This window comes from Gavialis gangeticus, unplaced genomic scaffold (assembly GCF_001723915.1).
Source record: "Gavialis gangeticus isolate Ggan-Ray unplaced genomic scaffold, GavGan_comp1, whole genome shotgun sequence".
Taxonomy (NCBI): domain Eukaryota; kingdom Metazoa; phylum Chordata; order Crocodylia; family Gavialidae; genus Gavialis; species Gavialis gangeticus.
Window position 1 is genome coordinate 18,948,766 of NW_017729006.1, and position 20,350 is coordinate 18,969,115.

The 20,350-nt window shown below is 40.5% G+C and overlaps 1 protein-coding gene across 5 annotated transcripts in view; it reads left to right on the forward strand.

Annotated features, from left to right (window-relative positions):
• Positions 1-20,350, forward strand: part of TRAK1 (trafficking kinesin protein 1) — a 119,697-nt gene that overhangs the window by 56,279 nt on the left and 43,068 nt on the right. For all 5 annotated transcript variants that reach the window (XM_019508903.1, XM_019508905.1, XM_019508907.1 and 2 more), the window contains 8 exons: positions 1,123-1,199; positions 5,470-5,586; positions 11,379-11,479; positions 12,659-12,767; positions 14,247-14,325; positions 15,800-15,930; positions 16,872-16,946; positions 17,642-17,779. In XM_019508903.1, the coding sequence (XP_019364448.1) occupies positions 1,123-1,199; positions 5,470-5,586; positions 11,379-11,479; positions 12,659-12,767; positions 14,247-14,325; positions 15,800-15,930; positions 16,872-16,946; positions 17,642-17,779 (827 nt within the window). The remainder of the gene's footprint in view (positions 1-1,122; positions 1,200-5,469; positions 5,587-11,378; positions 11,480-12,658; positions 12,768-14,246; positions 14,326-15,799; positions 15,931-16,871; positions 16,947-17,641; positions 17,780-20,350) is intronic.

The following is a 20,350-nucleotide window of genomic DNA, read 5'->3' on the forward strand; positions in this document are numbered from 1 at the left end:
CCCCCCCCCCCCCCCCCCGCCATGTGCTAATTCCTTCCAGTTTGAGTTGGAGTCTCCCATACAATAGCACCCAGTGCCATGGCACCACTGATACCACCCTTGCCATAGTGCTGTGTAGTCGTCCCCTTCCCAACTTATACATACACACTCCTTTTTCCTACACATTGAAATACGAATAGTTTGGCTTTTTTATATTAAGAAGCCATAGTGACCCTGGTTCAAGGAAAAATTCTACAGCCAGACTTAACTTTCCTAAATTATGCATCAGGGTGATGATACTGATTTTGTTAACTTAAACAGAACCTGGCTTTCAATTACTTAAGCTTTTTATTATTAGTATTATTAATAACTAATGGTTTTTGTGAAATGCCCTTGCTATTACGTGCATTATGACGTGTATCCAGTTTAGGTCATTCAGAATCAAGATTGTGTGTACTTTGTGTAAATGCTATGGAGACTTGTGGTAGAGCCCAACTTCACCAATCTGCTGCTCTGATAGGACTAACCTGGGCAAGAAAATGAGAGAAGGTTCAATGTAAGGGTGCCATGAGAGCACCTTATGTAGGCTGACATGCATTTTCCCCCCTTTTTTAAATTCAAATGATTAACCATTTTTTGGTTAATTGCAATGATTCTCTAAACGATTTGAAAAGTAATAAGGTTTTACTAGGACTTTTTTTCTTCTTCACTCCATGTTTTCCATTCTACCTGTGAAATTCATCATACCTCATTTTTAAAAATTCTTTCAATGTGCATTGAATCAAAAGTAAATGTCAATATTATGCTCTAAATTTCTCCAGTATAAAATACTTTAAAATTTCAAAGTTGAGATTATTAACAGGGCCCTAGTAATTTTAAGAATCTAATGTCTGCAGGACTTTAAAAAGTGAATAAGCTTTTTTTCATGTATGTTTTTACAAAAGTTTGATTTTATTTTTTGTTTGTTTGTTGTAATTGTCTTAGTTTATTTAAGAATATTAACTTTCTTTTTATTGGTTTCAGCTTTAGGGAAAACTTTTTAAAAATGTAAACTTTTCTCTCTTGTATATATTTTCTTGGTTTTTGTTTGTGTTGAACTGAAATTGCCATTATAACAGATGTTTACCTTTTGTTTTCCTACAGTTTTATGTGCTGAAAGAGTGGGCCAGATGACTAAAACATACAATGACATAGATGCTGTTACACGTCTTCTTGAAGAGGCAAGTGTTTCTTTACCCGGCAATTCCCATTCTGAGAGAGAAATACTAAGGAATCATCCCGTAACATGTAAACAAAGAATACTTAGGTTTCTCCAACTTGCTAGTCAGGGTGAAGGAAATAGTTTAATTGTACGTATACATGTCATTCGTAAGGGAAATATTTTTGTTAATGAAAGGTGCTCCATTTATTTGTATTAGCTGTACAGATGCATTGCTTATGTGTTTGCACAAGGCTAAAGCAAATCTACTTGACTCTTACCAAATGCAATTAGTGACAGGCAAAATGTGATTACACTGAAAGTTGGGTAGGCAAGAATGAAGTTTATATGCAGGCATATTATATTTTAAAAAATGGATAGTAAGTATTATAGATAGTTTTTATTTAAAATCAGGAGTATGCTAAGCTCCCAAGTCATTTTTAGTTTACTTATTTGTGTCTGAGTGGTTATAACCTTCAAAAAAGCATGTAGCCATTGAGTCAATGTATTCTTCCCATCCTGTCTCCCTAGGCTTTTCTTCTTTACATTCTGGTGCCTTTATTTTTAAAAATATTCTAGCACATCAGCTTTAAATAGTTATGATGGGTTACAGTTTTCAAGAAATGTGAGAGAGAAAAATGAACTACAGGATAGTATTTAAACATACTAAATGGCCTAATAAAATTGACCAAAGAGAGCTGATTTTAAAGAAAAGTAAGTAATATATTTTCTCAGATCACATCTGCAAGGCATTGTTGAGATAAAGAATAACAATGTATTCATATTTATAATCCCTGGAGATTTATAAATAATGTTGCATATTATGAAGCTTTGAGTATAAGGACACAGCTACCATTTTATGCAGTGCTAGCCTGAGTATGTGAATTGGTAGAAAGGGTGAAGCGTGGGCCTTAATGTATCTGGTTGAAGGACAGAGGCCTTTGTGCTTACTTGCATTTTTTTTAAAGCAGTTTTCCCCATGTATGTCCATATTAAGACTCTGATACAGGCCTTGAATGACTATCTGTTGATTACTGTTCTAATCTCTCCTATACTGTGACTTCATGCTTCTTTCTGCTGATTTATTTTGCTTGCATTTGTTGGCCTGACTTTGCCAGCAGCGATTCTGTATCTGGAAACCTACAACTATATTCTTGCTTCCTTTTATATAAGAATTTCTGATAGTCTCTCATAGCTTCAAAGGCAGGAGTAATTTGTTTTCTTTATTTAGGAACTGGGCCAATCCAGAATTATTTCTAGCCAGGCTGGCTATTGAAAAGTGGAGATGTTTTGCCCACCACTTTTTTATTAGGGGCAGGTTTGAGTAATCTGCATTTGCCCACACCTGTCTCTTCCTAGAGTCCACACAGTTTGAGTTTGCGTTGATATCACAAGCAAGGTTCTGGGAACAGTGTCAGGGAATGCACTGAGCCAGCTTTTTAAAGCAGTGTGCTTTCCCCTTCAAGAAGAAATGTTCTGTGGGTCATATCTAGAGAACCAATACACCAATATTTCTCAGTAAGGGAAATATTTATCAATATGATGTTCATCAGGCCAGAATTCTGTATCCAGTCTTTCTTGTGTGTATGGATGCGATTATGCAGTCCCTCTCCTGTGATGGAGAAAGTATCCATCTGAATAGGTCTTAGGATCCTATGCTGCTGTTCCCACGTACAGCAGTTGAGGGTGGCTCCTTTCCTGCCATTATGCACATTAATGATATTTAGCGGGGGGAAGAGAAGGATTTTAAAGAAATGCTGAGTCTCTCCTCTCAAAAGGGACTACTCCAGCCTTATAGTCTGAATAAGCAATGTTGCCTGGGGAGAAGATGAAGGGAGGATATGGGAGACGAGTCTCCATGCCTAAGCAAGGGTGTTGGTATGCCTTGAGAGCTTTGTGCATTTACTTAAATGTAAGCTTTCTAGCCTCCTCAGCTGTTTCATAAATACGTTTGGAGCTGGGGTGCTTCTATGGTTCCTGTTGTCACGGTATCTGAGTACTTACAATTTTAATACATATCCCAATGATGTAGGAGACAGGCTATTATCTTCATAGCCCCCAGTTTATTGCACAGACCTTATGAGTTATATGCAGTTGCTTGTGCAATCTGTAGCAGAACAAGGAATTAAACATAGGCTTCCTCACCGGGTGCTAGAATCCTCACCACTGGCTCATCCTTTCTCTGAGTAATACTGTACAGTATGAAGATATGTTTCCCATTTTTGGACTTGTGCAGTGGGCCAGCTTGTATTTTTAGAGATGTTGGCTTGCTGCATATCACAAGTTCATTTGTAAGGCCTTTTGGCATTTGCGTAGTCTGGAAGTCCACGTGTCATTTTTGGCTAGAAAGAGCTGTGGGTTTCTGGTTCAACAATAGGCCTGGCCTCATATGTTGAGAACCGTTTGAAAACAATGGCAATGATCAGCAGCGTAACTCTTATTTATGCCTTATAGGCAAACTGTGTTGGTAAACACAGTTTCTGCTTTTCTGCTGTTATTCTGAGCGGAGGCATTTGAAACTAAATTAATTCAAACCCCTGTTGCTGGTGACTGATCACTGGCTTCTTTGCAGAAACTTTGTGTGAGTTACAAGCAATAAATATTAGTCATCAGTGAGTCCAACAATTGCGGGCCAAAGGAAACAAGTTACAAGGTGTATATTTTTCAGTATATAACCTGAAAAGAACCAAATTAGCTTTCATAAGAAAGAACTAAGCAAAAAAGAGAGGAAAATGGCATCGCTGCCACACACAGGTTTTTACATATCTAACAGAAAAACCAGTCTCTTATTTATAAAAGCACTCGTACAGTACGGCAAAGTTATATGATACTCTGTAAAACACCTTTTTTTCCCCAAGAGCTTAATCAAAAGCCTGATCCTCCAGAAAAGTGCACATCCTCCCACGCCAAAGTTTCATGATCTGGTATGGCAGGATATGCAGTTGTTGTCATTTGGGATGAAATTCCTCATCTCATTACGCAGCTGTTGGGGTGTGCATCTATCTGCGTATGTAGTTCGGAGAGCAGGAGCTGGGGGTAGGAGAGTTCTGCACCACATGTTGAAATTAAAGTTCTGTGCAAACCAGCCACAAAGCTGTTTCATATTTAATGTGGTTTTGTCATTTTATTGTGTGATAATTCGGTTGAATATGTGGCACATTACACTTTACTGAGCAAGTAGCCCATTTATTGTGTGATAAATGTAGGACTACTGGCCCTAGTGAGACTTACTTATAGGTTGTCTGATTGCTTGTGGGTAAGAAAGAGAGAGAAAAGTATAAAAAGCTTTTTCCTGTAGTTTTGAGTCCTATAGAAAGAAGAGATCTTTAAGTTACTAAAACTGAAGAAATTAAGCACACCAGTCATGTGGGGTGACAGCCTCTGTTCCTGACCTTAGAAAAAAATTCTTCAAGGTCAGGGTTGCCAGGATCTGGAATGGGCTTCCAAGGGAGGTGGTGCTCACCCCATCCTTGGGGGTCTTCAAGAGAAGACTGGATGGGCACCTGGCTGGGATCACATGATCCCAGGTTTGGTGACCCTTTTCTTGCCTGCCAGGGCAGGGGGGTTGGACTAGATGGCCCACTGAGGTCCCTTCCGACCCTAGAATCTATGAATCTACGATAGAATATTGCTTAATTGCCCATTTCCATTCAGCTCTCTTAGATGTCCTTTTCCCTACCTTCCAGCACTATTGTTGGATCAACTCCTTTTTGCAATAGGCCACCTTCTCCCCTACCATAGATGGTGATAATAAAGCCTTGCAACTTTAACACAGTTGCTTCTTTTTTTCTGAAGCTATTGAAAGGAAAGATTTACTTGGTGGCTGTGAATGAAAGTGATTCTACAGTTACTGAAATCTGGTTTATTTGAAGTGGAGCAATGGAGAAACTGAGAAATACAGTAGCTGAGAGATCCAAATGTGTTCTAACTGTTTTGTGCTATGTTTCAAGAGCCCTTAAAATACAATCCCAAGTGCTCCCTACAAGCCCTGTGCAAAAGTTCAAGAAGAAAATTTAACATGAACATTTTCACATTAAACCTCTAAGGCTGTGCTTTCATTTGTATAGTTCATTAACTAACTGTACATGTCGGTGTTTCTGAATTATGTGGGTATTGCCTAAGCAGAAAAAGGACAAGAAAATGAACAGAAATTATTGGTTTCTTTTTTTTTGCAGAGCATTCGTTCTTTTCTTTGTAGCGCAAATTTACTTTCCATCCTCCTTGGAAGAGCCAGTTGTTTTCTAAGTGAACACAACATTTTAAATCAACCTTATTTTCTTTCCATTTCACAGAAAGAGCGAGACTTGGAATTAGCTGCTCGGATTGGCCAGTCACTGTTAAAGAAGAATAAAACGCTAACCGAGAGAAATGAATTGCTTGAGGAGCAGGTAGAACATATCAGAGAAGAGGTAAGGACATATGCACGCATGCTTCCTCTACAGCCAGTGGTGCTTTAAAAAAAAAGTCCTCTTTTGCTCAGTTTTATCTTGTGTGTCATTCATTTTCTTTTGGGTATAGGTTGTAGCCATGTTGGTCTAAGGACATAGGTAGGCAAGGTTCCTTGGGTAAATCTGATATTTTTTTATTAGACCAACTCAGATAGTTGGAAAAATTATTCTTTGCAAGCTTTTGGCTGCAAACACCCTTAAAGATCATTAATGTTCTTTGATCTTTTATGAATGAAATGTCAGTCTGAATTTGTTGTGGGTGTAGACTGATCATAGAAATGTGACTGACTGGTGAAATGTTGGTATGTAGGTTTCTGTAGTATAGCGCGTGCATAAATTTTGGACAGGAAGACATGCTAGGATTTTGATGCACATATTCTGTATGTGTGTGTGATATAATGATGGTATAGAATATATAAAAACATTTAAGTATTCTTGGAGTCATATTTGCTTCATACAATGTCACAGAAATCTCATGCCTATTTGCCTATTTAATTTTATTCAGAGTAGTCCCAAGGATGAAAAGCCAGATGCAGTATAACCCCAACTGAATCCATCTCAAACAGAACCATAAAAATGTCCTAATTACCCCATTTTTAATACAACGCTGATGCACGTTAGCTTGCTGCCCCAAAGGGTTAGAAGCCAGTGCTGGGATTGGTCTGCAGGCTGGATCCAATGTGGGGTTAGTTCCCAGGTGTGACCCTATGTGTCTGAATCTGACCGCACACTAGTTCATCCCCATGTGCCTGGATCCAGCCATGTGCCAGAGCAGTCTAGCATGCGGGGCCATTATCTGGCCTGCAGAGCTTCCCATGGAGCTGGAAACTTGTCAGCAGGGAAGCAGCAATTAATGCTACTACTGATTTTTTCCAATGCCCAATTTCTGGAGATCCCCGTGGACCAAATGATATGGCTCTGCAGGCAGGATCTTGTCTGTGGGCTAGAGGCTGAGCACCACTGAGATTAAAAAAAAAAAATTGGGGCCATCAGAAAAATCTCTTTCATTCATAGAGAGAGAGAGAGAGATAATAAAAATGGTGGTGAATGGAGATGCTCAAAGATTTTGGATTAAATGTGAGAGATGGGATTATAAACCAAGTGTGCATGAAGCAGTCATACATGTGTAATAAATGGGAAATATACTGTATACGAAAGTGATCTGCTATGGAGGGGGGAAAAAAACAGATTCCTTGCTCACCTTCAGTTGTGTGGCATTTGAACCACACTATTACCAGCCTTTTTGGAGATGAAGGAAAAGAAGTTGGCACCACTAAGATATTGCCACTTTTTCAGTGGGACCACATACCGAGTTTCCAACAAGATGCTGGGATTAAAAGCCAGGGCAGTTTTGTATGAAGAAAATCTTAGGCTAGGTCTAATAATTTTTGTAGCTTTCTTTGAATCTTGTATACTTGGAGCCATAATAGCTAAACCAACAGGCTCTATAGAGAGAGATAATAGTCCCAATAAATATTTTTTTAATTATCTAAACTGTTCTTAAAATAAACATTTTTTTTTATTTGCAGTGTATGACACACTTCCATATCAGTTTGTGGCATAAAATAGAAGGACTTTGCATTAGCACCTGTAAGGCATGACGTGTATCAGGGTATTTCTACATAACTACTGTCATGCCTGTTTGCACTGCTGTGAAGCATGCTCTGCCCTTCTTCTCCCATTCCACATAGGCCAAATCCCAGAAATAGCAGTTCTGAGTTAGCACTAGTAAATAGTAAATATTCCCAAGTTAGGGAGCCTGAGAGTGGCACTGACAGCCTGTTAAGGTTTGCTGCAAGGCTGTTAGGTTTTTTTGGTTTTGGGAGTTGGTATGCAGAGAGGGATCAAGTGAGAGGGGTGTGCTTCATGGATCTGTACCTGGGCACAGCCTGGAGGAAATCTAGATATATCCTGACTTGCAGTGTCCTCCTACGTGTAGGTAAGATAGGAATGCTTCCAAGCATGCTAATAAAATCTCAAAGTCACGTCACTGTGGCCCTGCCTTTTGTCACACACACATTGTCTTCACATATGTTTGTGGGCATAAGTAAAATATATAGACTGTACTTGCATGCATGTGTGTATGTGCTGGCCTCCCTCCCTCTCTTCTCCCCCACCCCATGTGAAACCAAAATAATAATTCAAAAACAGGCTGTGATCATGATAGGATTACTGTTATGATGTCTTTAACATACATGATTTAGGCAGTTCTATCCAAGTTGGATCCTTTTACCCCATTGATTATATTCTGCCCTACTTTACCCTTTTTAGATGAAATGTCTCTACCTACAGCAGCCTTTCTTGGATGTTTCCTCAAGCTAATTTGAATGTTCATTTCTTCTTCTGAAAACAGACAGAACCTTTCCCTTCTCAGTTTCATTTATTTGCTAACAGCAAGGATTTCTTAGGGTGACATCTTTTATTGGACCAACTGCATGGGTGGGTTAAAGTTAGAAAAGCTTTCAAATGTAAAGCATTCTTTCTCAGGTCCCTTGCCTTTGAATGCCTTGTATTTAAAAGCATGTCTAATTTTATCCCAAGCGTGTAGTTGGTCCAATAGAAGATATCACCCCTAAAATCCTTGCCTCGTATAATTCCTGGATCGTTATGACTACAACACCACTCTAAATCTGCCATCTAATTGTTACTAATTTCTACCCTGTATTATACTTTCCAGTAAAATTAAACTGTGGAAATTGAGATTTGCATCTGCTGTATGACATTAGAAAACAAAAGGCCGAGTACACTGAAGGAAACACTGTAGCTTAACTGTGCATGGTAGACCATTGCCCTGCTGTTTCAGAAGTATTTACCAATGGCTTAAATATTGTATTGAACAAAATTTTTGGTTGTAAATTGCTTTCGTTGCGGAAATAACTCTTCAGTTGGTCCAAGAGCTTCTGAAGTAAAGTCTGTCTCAACTTAAACCTGTCTGCTTTGAAATCTGATCTAAGAGTCTCATCTGTGGAGGTTCTTAGTTGGTAGAGAAATTTATCTGATCTAAGAACCAGAGTAACACGAACTGTCAGTCTGGATTAGAGTAGAGAAGGTTGCTAGGTCTTTGCACTCTCTTTTCTAAATTGCTCTGTTTACTACATCGTTTAATCCTCTTCAACTTCTTTGTCTAGTTATCCTTTCTAGGTGCTGGAAGTACAGTGCTTCCAGTACAATTCATTGTCAAAATGAGGTTTTCTCTGATGGTTAAAGTTGGCAGAAAAAAAATACTAATCTAAAAAAAAAATCTAACAATGAAAGGTACAACAAAAAATAGATGCATTTGCCATGTAGACCTTTGCATGGCTGTTGTCAGCATATACAAATAAAGGACATGAGACTACTGTGTATCTTCATTTGCTTTATTTGCAACCTAGCCAACAATTAGAGCTACAGTGTAAATAATGGGCCTCATTCTGTAAACCCTTACTTATAATGAATGTAAGGACTGCGCAAGAGTAAGGACCTTATAAAATCATCCTCTGTTTTCAACTCGACTCTTTCGTTTCTATTTCTTTATGTGGGGAGAGGGATCCTGTTTGCCCCTTTCTTGACTTCTGACATTTGTGATGACTGTCTTGTTGGCTGTGGTGGGCTGGATGCAGCTGTTTTCCAGAAGTGATTGACACCACTGAATGAGATGCTCAGAGGTGGGAGGAAAGCATCCAAACCCCCAGCACCAAGTAAAATCCTAGGAACTGAGCATGCTGATCAGCCAGGGATCTCAGATTGAGCTTGATTCCTGGACTCTTATCCTGTGTTTTATAATGCATTAGGATCCACTTTGGGGGAGTTGTAAGGAGGGACTAAAGGTCTTCAAATTGGTATGTGTCTGTAATGAGTCCTGTAGTTTTTAATGCACAGCATGCAAAGATTTGCTGTTCTTAATTAGAGTGCAGCTGAATGCTTAGTGTAAGGCTGATTTTGATGTCCCTCATGCTAGAGGGACTCTACTGACTTTGCTAAAGTTAACCTGCCTTACACCAGAATGAGAAGAGAATTGGGCCCAGTGTAGTCTCTCCAAAGCTTACTTTATCTGTGTTGTCTGAGTCCTGTCTATTTGGTTCTTGGAGAGAATGAAGATTCGGAGTATAGGGGTGGGTTGAGAGGAGATGCTGAGACTGCCATTGAAGCTCAAACAAGAAAATTCACTCGGATTAAACTGTCAGTGAATATACAGAAAAAACACTTCCATATACTTTCTTGCATGTTAAAATGTGCATCTCAAGAGGGTCTCAGTTTAGCAAGGTGCTTTAGGCCAAAGCTAAATGTTTAGATTTGTGAATAGTTGCATTGAAGTCAGTGGCTGTGTCCAGATGTGCGTGGATGTTTGGTTCCCCAGAGACAACTAGCGGCGGCACAAGGTGTGCTGCCACTAGTTGTCCTCGGGGAGTGCCTGTGTCTTGCATGTACTGGTGCATGGCAAGTTACCCTAGGTGGGGTAAAGGAGGCTGGGGCCAGCACTGGGCTGGCTCCAGCAGCCTTACCTGGAGTCCTGGGGGCCTTCTGGGGCTGCAGCAGTGGTGATCCTGCTGCATGAAGCCTGTCTGGCAGAGGAGTGCAGCTCTGACCAGCCAGGCTCTGGCTTCAGGTGTCACACACTGCCACTGTGTACACAGCTCTGTGGGGTTTTTTGCCCCCTGGATATCCCTTGCAGCATGGAGAACAGAATGTGTGGTATGTAGCGCTGCAATACTTGGGTAAATTGTGGTGTTTAATTCATGTCCAGGGGAACATGCATCTAAAACAAGAATCAATATAACAGATGTTAACTAAAGATGTATTTACCAGTGATAATCAGCAATAGGCCTGGCATACCATTCACACTAAAGCCTGCTTGAACAAATGGGCATTGTACAGTGTCCTAATGGATAAGAAACTTGGGGTCTGGTCATGTTGTACAAGAGCAGATTAACTGAATGGTATGCCTTTCTCCTTGGGTATCATCAATAATGATGCTAATTAAGTGGTGGCATTAACGTCTGTTGCAAATGCACTACAATCAGATTTTTCCATTGAGGGCTTAATTTAAATCTGTGAGGATGAAGAAGTGTTGTTCTCCAGTTACTGTCCAGTTTGGCCAGCAGGCTGTTTTTGACCTGTGATGAAGCACAGTGTGGAAGAAAGCTTTTGTGTTTGCAGAGCTAACTATTACAGGGAAGAAACATACCCATTTAATTTGAAACTTGGTGTGTTTGTTCCAGTAGACATAGGACTCCTTGATACTGTTTCTGCTGAACTGCTTTTCAGAGAAGAAATACTCTCTGAAGACCAATGCCTTGTATTGTATTTGGAGGCTAATACAAATCATTTGGAATAATGATTTCCTGTGGCCAGAACTGTTAAGCGGTGGAATTGTCACATTTCGTATTATATGAAGCATCAGAGTGCTGCCCAAAGAGAACCCTATTTTGAGGGCCCTACATTCTCCAATTGGATCAGTCAGTCAGGAATAATTGTGGCAAATGTCTAAACCAAATGGTTACAATCTTCACATCAAAAACAAATGAATCTGAACCTGATTCACAACCACAGTCCATTGTAACACCACTGAAGTCCACATGGTCTCACTGATACAAATCTGGAGCAGTGCAGTAGCGAATCAGGTTCAGAGAATGAAATAGGATGTCTGGAGCACATTAGTCCCTTGACTAGTCTGACGGAGGAGATTTGCATATCAAATGAAAACTAGTGATTTTGCTATTAAAAATATGTCTGGGAAGGAAGCGTTAGACCTTAACCCCTTTCTTCTTGCATAGGTTTCTCAGTTGCGCCATGAGCTGTCCATGAAGGATGAGCTGCTCCAGTTCTATACTAGTGCTGCTGAAGAAAGCGAGCCGGAATCCATCTGCACTACACCGTGAGTTGTTATACCAGAATGGGAATGAGACTTTTGGGTGTGGGTCTGTACAGGGAGTCTCTGAATAATGTTGATACCCTTGTGGGGGATCAGAGAGGGTCAAATAGAATAGAACAGTAGGAGCCAACCTTTATGGCAGGCATGCCCTGTACCCTTCCTCAGTATCACTCTGATCCATTTCCCTTACCTGATGTACTGTTCAGCTTTTGGTCCCTGCACTGTGCTCCCCAACCAAGCTGCTGTTCTGCTTTCTTCTCCCTGCCCTGTCTGCCACTATGCTGGCTGTCACATCTCCAATCTGTTATGTGCCCCACACAGAGGTTGCCTGTGCCGATTGTAGCACCCATGCCACAGGTTGGCTACCTCTGGACTAGAACAAATGAAGTCAGGGATATAACTATAAATTCCCATCTTGCACTGCCTACTCGTATTGTTAAGGGTTTGTGTCAGAGCAGCTGCGCTGATTCCAGTGTAAGAAGGGAGAAGAAAGGAAGCCAAAGGCCAAGGATATACTGTTCCATAAGCTATTACAGTTGCATTGGCCTGGACTGGTCCACAGGGTCACAAGTCAGTTCTGTGTTCCACCCCTAACTTTCACATGGCAGAGCTGTGTGCAAGGGCAAATCTAGCTCAGTGTTGGGAGGATAACCTCCATATTCATGCTGTTATGTCTGAAAAAGGCTGGAGGAATAGCTAAAAATGCCATGCAGTGTTTGACAGAGAGAGGAGAGATGAAGCATGGTTCACAGTGTTTGCCAGGCAGTTAGCTGCTTCATTGCAGACTTTGAGGAGGTTATCTGCCCTTGTCCTCTTGCCTGCAAAGTTATTGCAGCATTTTGGTAGAGCATATGCTGCATTAATCATGAAAGTATTAGATTACTCCTTGTATAGCTGCATGTGGAAAAGATGGCTTTCTTTTTAATACCCAGGGCTGAATAGCTTTTCCATGGGAAGTGAGGAATAAGGCAAACTGTCACTTTTACTTTAAAAAGTTGATGAAAATGTATTGCCACAAATAATGTAGAGTGACAATTTTGAATTTTTCATAACTCTATCTGTTGAGACCTCTTTGCAGCTTGTCCCCTTTTTTCTCACCTTGTGTGATGCCAGTCAAGGTTTCAAACACATGTTGGCAGAAAACAATAGAACTTAAACGCTAATTAATGTTTTGGTTACCAGGCTGAAGAGGAACGAATCATCGTCCTCTGTCCAGAACTATTTTCACTTGGATTCTCTTCAAAAGAAACTCAAAGACCTTGAGGAGGAGAATGTTGTGCTTAGATCAGAGGTGAAACTTCTCCCTCATTTATTTTGTTGTACCTATGCTTTCCTCTTATTGTGAGAACAGATGTGCTGAAAACTTGATTTTAATAAATGCTATTAATGGACTCCTGTTAGGGGAGTTAGTACCCTATAATCCCGTAGGTGACATAGCACATCCTACTGCAGCGACATTAACTAACCAACATTGATCTTCTGATATTAAGAGTACAAGTGAAATCTACAAAACTGAAAATGAGCCTTTCTTCTGAGTTTCCTAATCAGACAATACAGTTCTATAAGCATGTTAGTATAAAGTTTTATACCATACAACAGTGGCTTTTAACTTGTGGTGCTCAGACTCTGAGTCCACAAAAGATTAATATATTCAATCAAAAGTATGTGAATACCCACACTTACAATTCAAAGAGGTCTGCAGGTCCATTTGAAAATTTTTAGGGGTCTGCAAATTTAAAAAAGTTGAAAACCACTGCTCTAAAATTTAACAGTTCTGTGCACACTGGTATCTGGAACATGGATGAACCATCTCTTTGGCTCTAAATCTGTAGACTGGCACAATGTTCTTAATATTCACCAATGGTTAAGAATGGACACTAATGACTTCTAAATATATTAGGAGGGAGCTAATCTAAATTACTGCAAATGGCCTTAATTAGGGTGTATTAGGTCATATTTTTCACCTTGTTTTAATATTAATGGATTTTGTTGTTTGAGTTTCATCTTTTTTGATGGTTCAAAAGAATTACAAGCAATTTGGGTTGATGGAGTTATATGTCTGTTAGTTAACATTTACAAATGAGTACAAATTTACTTTGAGAATTTGAGGATATGTTATTTGTGAACTTTAAGTGAATGGGGTAGAATAAACATTTTGATCTGGGAATGATGCGCACAGATCCACAGCTTCATTAGCTTTCCTACTACAGATGCAAGTCAGCTTGCAACAGGCCTGTTTAACAAGATATTTTTGATCAGAGTGCAGTATGCTTCACCTTCATTATAAAATACCTGAGGGATGATAAGCAATGTAAGTGCTTGTGATGCAGTATGTGGGGGGTTTTTTGAGGCTAACTTAAGTAGGCCTAGGAGTGAAAGCTGCTTCCTTTGAGGGTGTTATGAGAGAATGCTATATAGCATAGTCCAGGGTTTCCAGTGCTCCCAATGAAAATGCACGGTAACACACATGAGGTCATCTGTTTTAGAGATGTCGAACTATCGCTGGCTAGGTAATTAGTTTAAACCTTGTGTTCTCTGCATACTGTCAGGGTTATCTTTGTTCTGTGTACAGTGGTGACATCTTGTGGTAATGTGATAGTAGGTGCAAACTTCTGTGACTGCAGATGGCAGGCAAACAGGTTCCTTTCTCATTGTCTCTTGTGACTTGAAAAGGGATCTGCTATTATGGAGCAAATGGAAACACTCTAGTGGAGTAGAAGACAACCAGGATGCTAACACTGGTATGTTTTGCTGTGGATCTTTTGAACAGGCCTGTCAGCTGAAGACTGAAACAATTACTTATGAAGAGAAAGAACAGCAGCTTGTAAATGACTGTGTGAAAGAGCTGAGTATGTCTTGTCTTTTTTTTCCCTCCCCTCCCCCCTTCACATCTGACATTATTGTTTAACATTTAGATTGAGCTGTAAATAAATCCTGTGGTCTTTTATGTCCCTACTAGCTATTATCAGTTTAACCCGAGATGTTTAATCTCTAGGATTGCTAGTGGAAGTAGGTACAAGGTTAAAAATTGCTCAATTTTTTTTTTAACATTTACTCTATGTACTGTGTGAGAAAGCTAAAGTATTTTTACATTGAATATGGGAATACTGTGGATTAAGCCATAGGTTTTTAATTTCAAGGTATTTCAGTTTAAGTGCAGACTTTCAGAATAAACTGTAACATATTCACAATAGCTATATAAATTACCAAAGAAGCATAAGGACAACGTTTGAGAGGGGAAACTTTCATACCTTTTGTTAGGTACCAGTGCACACAAGAAAGCTGAGGCCTAAAGTAAATATGTAAAACTTTTTTTTGCACTTTTTCTTCTTAGTGAAGGAGTGTTTTCTTAACCTTGGCATTTCTTCTAAGCAGCCAGTGTAAAAGTATGAACTAAGCTGTATTGCGATTCTCTGGTGGTAGCCAAATACAGCTCTGTGTTTTACAATGCACCCAGTAATTATGTGAACAGAGATGGAACAAAAAATGCTTAGGATTTGTAGGATCTGATGTCCACTCATCTAGATAACAGCATCTGTATTTTATTTGGTTTCATTCAAAGTAAGTGCAACACTTTGGATGCTGATAGCTTGCCAGGAGCCTGTGCCCCTCAGTGTGCAGCTTGTATGTTCTTAGTTTAAAGGAGAATTAGGAACTGTGGCTTTCTAAACCAATGTTCTCAATTTGTTCACCACAAAATTTAAAGCAGTATTCACGTCATGAGGATGTCAAGTTCATAGATCGTTATTTTCTAATATTCTAGTGTGATATCTAGTTGTCCATCTACCTAGTAATGATAGACAGACAATTAGATCACATGGTCATAGTTTTTAGGAAACTAGGCATTCTAATTATTTGATGCCTAATATTTACTAAAACACAAAAAATAAAGTATTATGTTTTCTTTGATAGGAAAGATGGACTTAGTGAGCAACATATTTTAAATATCACTGGGTAATCTGATTACAATGAAATTAGAATAATAGCTTTCTATTTTCAGTATGGTGCAATGTGAAAACAATATGACATTGAATCTTACTAATGGACTTTAGTTACAGGTATTGGCTTTTAAATATGAACCCTTAATGGCTTCTTTTTTGCCTTAAATAAAAAGGTTTCACTGCAAATGGCAGCTTTGCCCATAATATAATGGAATACTTTGTTAGTGGATGTGAAGCTGGCCATGCAGTATTAATTCTTTCTCAAAAAGGCATTAGAGAGTATATTGCTGTGTTAGGGGGAAAAATTCTACACAGTCTTCTGTCATTAGCACATGCTAAAGTATGTTGGCGTGTAGTCATGATGGCTTCTGTCTCATTAAAGGGGATGCAAACATCCAGATTGCCTCTCTCTCCGAAGAGTTAGCAAAGAAAACTGAAGATGCTGCCCGGCAGCAGGAAGAGATCACCCATCTTCTCTCTCAGATAGTTGATCTTCAGAAAAAGGCAAAAGCTGTAAGGAATTCAAATGCCAAATTGTAATAAAGTTTTAATTCTCACCTCTAGTTGGATGAGTAAACGAGCCTGTGCCATACATATTCCTATAAGTTGTATAGAGCAGGCTCATTTAGCAACTAGAAAATTGTATAAATGGCTGGCAGGTGGTTAATCCCATGTTGTACTTTCATCACCCTTGGAACTGACAAAGTTTTGCCAATCTAACTGCTGCTATTAGGAGAAAAACCCTCTGAATTAAGCCTTAATGAGGTGCAGACAGCCCAGAGCAGGCTATTCCTGCACTAGCAGGCAGGTTTAAATTGATTTAAATGCTACCTTTCATATTGAAATCAATGAGCTTTAGCAAAGAATAAATCTACAGGCATGACTGAAATTGCTCCTGCCTTACCAGATAGTGGTTTCAGTGGCTTATAGTATATATTGCACCTCCTCAGGAAAATATGATTTCCATTCTCTTTGCAATAGCCACTTTTGATTTAACTCTCTTGCATGTTGTTTTAGGAATGATCATTTTCTTTACAAGCTGGCCTACCATTTTGATTTTTTGTTTTGTTATAGAAATGTATAAATATCTGATTTAATTCCCTATATTTTAACATGGAAAACTAAAAGAAAAAAAAAAAAAAGTTACTTTCATCTTTAGCAATTGGGGGTAATTTCTGGTCTTGTTGAAGTCAATGGCAAAACTTCCCTTAACCTCAGTAGGATGAAGCTGTTGCCAAAGATGCCTCAGATAAAGGATTCCCAGTGGTTCCAGGCCTGAGATTTTAGTTTTAGAGCACAGAAATGTTGTAATGCTGTATCTAATATTAAAATACTTTAATTACATACAGAATTAGATATATGTAAACATTGGTCTGCTGTTTGCATTGTCTATGACAAGATATTCCCTGTAATTGGTGTATTGCAGTGAGTTTACCATTTTTGGTCCATTTCAGTGTGCAGTTGAAAATGAAGAACTTGTCCAGCACCTGGGGGCAGCCAAAGATGCTCAGCGGCAACTCACAGCAGAAGTGAGTATCCTGGCTAGTACTGAAGTGCATCAGTAACATTATCTGTACTTTTCACCTCTACATCCCCTGTTTCTGGTCTAGCATAGATCTACAGTGAGAGTTGTTGCCATCTCCTTAACAATTCAAGGCCTGCATGAAATGAATTGCACTCAGCTTCACTGTAGGCAGATTGCTTCCCTCCTCCCTGCCACAAATGCATGTTTTGGGAAGTCAAGGTTTAAAATAGGCATGGAGGCTTAATTACCCTCCCCCTGTTTTTAGAGCTTGATTCCTACTGATCATAGTTTCTGCATACTGGTGGACTAAAGGACAACATGGGAAAGTTTTGCAGCTCTTCTAAAATAAAGGCTAGCCCAGGATTACCAAAGATCCGTGTGTGTGTGTGTGTGCATGCATGTGTGCGCTTTGTGTATGCTAACTGGTACTACTTAATATTAGGTGAGTAGAGGGTATTGAAGATATTTAGAGAAAACTGTCAGGTAAGTCAGGACACATTTGTATCTAAGTACTTGTAAGGATTGAAATGCCATTTATCTGGTCTCATTCTTTTTTTGCCATTGTTCAGTTTTCATAAAAATTAATCCTTATTCTCTGTTTAAATAGGGTTTTTCTCTTCCATCAGTATTTCAAATGCTTCTGAAACTTTTGGGGGCATTAGCTTGGCTCACAGTATGCTTTCTGTTCAAATGTTATAGTTGCGAGAGTTGGAAGACAAGTATGCAGAGTGCATGGAGATGCTTCATGAGGCGCAGGAAGAGCTGAAGAACCTTCGGAACAAGACTATGCCAAATGCCATATCACGTCGCTACCACTCCCTAGGCCTCTTTCCCATGGTGAGAACGTCTTAATAGAAGTGTTTGTATAGTGCCAAACAGGGAGGACAAGGGGTCTCGATCGATGACTGAAGCCTCAAGGCATTATTACGATAGTGGTAGTGAAAAACAAACTCCACTCTTGGCTACCCTGTCTATGAAAGTCTGCCCAAACCTGGTGTAACTACATTGTGTTTGTTTGTTTTTTTTTCAATGATTTTAAAATTAAATTAACTGAAGACACTCTACAGTTACCCAGATGTAACTGAACAACAAAATCCGTCCCTCTTTTTTGCTTTCTTTTGTTTTTTTCCATCTGGTACTTCATAGATTTCATAGACTTTAGGGGCTGGAAGGGACCTCATGAAATCGAGTCCAGCCCCCCTGCTATAGGTAGAAAATCTGCTGGGGTCAAACGATCCTAGGAAGATAAACATCCAAACGCCTTTTGAATGAGTCCAGAGTACGTGCTTGCACCACCTCTGGGTGGGGAGTCTGTTCCAGATCCTGGACACACAGACTGTAAAGAAGTTTTTTCTTATGTCCAGTCTGAATCAGCCTTCCAGGAGTTTGTAGATGTTAGACCTTGTTATCCCTTGGGAAGCCCTGGTGAACAATTGTTCTCCCAGGTCCTTATGCCATGCCCCTTATATACTTGTAGGCTGCCACCAAGTTCCCCTGAGCTTTTTCTTCTCCAGGCTGAAGAGTCTTGAGTCGATCAGCCTCTCTTCATAAGGCTTGCCCTATTGGCCTTTGATTTATATGGGTGGCTCTCCTCTGGACTCTCAAGCTTATCCACATTCCTACTGAAGTGGGGAGGGCCCGGAACTGGATGCAGTACTGCAGCTGCAGCCTCACTAAGGCCAAACAAAGCAGGAGGATGACCTCGCTGGTTTTGCTTGAGATGCATCAGTGGATGCACGCCAGAGCTTGGTTTGCTTTGCTGGCCACAGCATCGCATTGGTGGCTCATGTTCATCTTGTTGAGAGAACAGGTAAAAAATATGAATAGCACATATTTACCCCATGTTAAACTCCTGAAAAGTGAAAATCTGCAACGTCAATTATGAGTCAAGATCCAGATTTCCTAAAATTCTGGTAGCTGTTTGTAGTTGGTAGAAATGTACACAAAACTGGTAGCAGTTTGAAATGCATGCATTAGTGAAGAAAGCATTTTTATATTTTTATGTGAAATGTTTTTATTTATTTATTGCCCAGATCTATAGTCAGAGAAAAGAAAATCCTCTAGGCTTTTGGTATTTAATGGGCCTGTGGAATTGCTAGAACTTAAGGGCATTTGTAGATGACACATTAAAGCAGGTTCAGTGCCCTTTTGCACCGGTTTAATGGCGTTGCTGTTTGCACGAGTTTGCAAATTCAGCATCGTATTGTGTGTTAATTCTAGCTGCTGCAGCAAATTTGGTGGCATAATGCACCTTAAATGACTCTGGGGCACAGCAAAGGAGGTAGTTATGTCAAAAGACATGGTCATCATGGGTGACCTGAAGTTTCCAGACATCTGCTGGGAAGAGCAGTCAGCCAGGTCTGACTGCTCATGTAGGTTCCTAGCTTAAATGAAGGACCTCTGTCTAACCCAGGAGGTGAACAGCCCTACCAGGGGAGATGCCCTGTTGGACCTGGTGTTGGCCACGGGTGACGACCTGCTGAGGGGGCTGCGGGTGCTCGACCATCTGGGCAACAGCGATCGTTGCCTGCTGGAATTCACCATCCAGCACAAGGTGGCAAAGGCCTGCAGCAAGGCAGGAAACCTAGATTTCAGGAGGGCGGAATTCAGTGAGCTACGGAGAATAGTCAGGGAGGCACTGAGGTCCCGGAGAGGAGGGGAGTCAGGTGTCCAAGAAGAGTGGCCGCTCCTTTAGGAGACGATCCTCCAAGCCCAAAGGGAGGTAATCCTAACATGGATCAAAGGGGACAGGAGGGCTCAAAAGCCCCCATGGCTCACTAAAAGCATCCAGGAATGTCTCCTAGCTAAAAGGGAGGCATACACCCAATGGAAGGGAGGGGTCATCACCAGGGAGGACTATACTGCAGTTGCTCGGGGCTGCAGGGGGGCAGTCAGGAAGGCCAAGGCAGAGATGGAACTGGGACTAGCTACCCGGATCAAGGACAACAAGAAGTCCTTTTTTAAATACATTGGGGGCAGAAAGAAGGTACCAGGTAACGTGGGGCCCCTGCAAGACACGTTAGGAAATCTGGTCGTCACACCAGACGACAAAGCTAACCTATTTAACAACTTCTTTGCCTCCATTTTCCTGAGCAGTGACTGGATCAGCACCCCCACCAGGACCCCTCAGGCCCCAGGGGAGGCACACCTAGGCCAAGGGTCAAGGAGGATCTAGTCAGGGAACTTCCGGAGGGACTGGACGTATTTAAATTAGCTGGTCCAGACAATCTCCACCCCAGAGTGCTGAGGAATTAGCTGAGGTTATTGCAGGACCCCTGGCACAGGTTTATGAGCACTCGCGGTGCTCTGGTGTGGTGCCATAGCACTAGAAGAGGGCCAACATGGTTCCCATCTTGAAAAAAGGGACGAAGGAGGACTCAGGAAACTATAGGCCAGTTAGTCTTACCT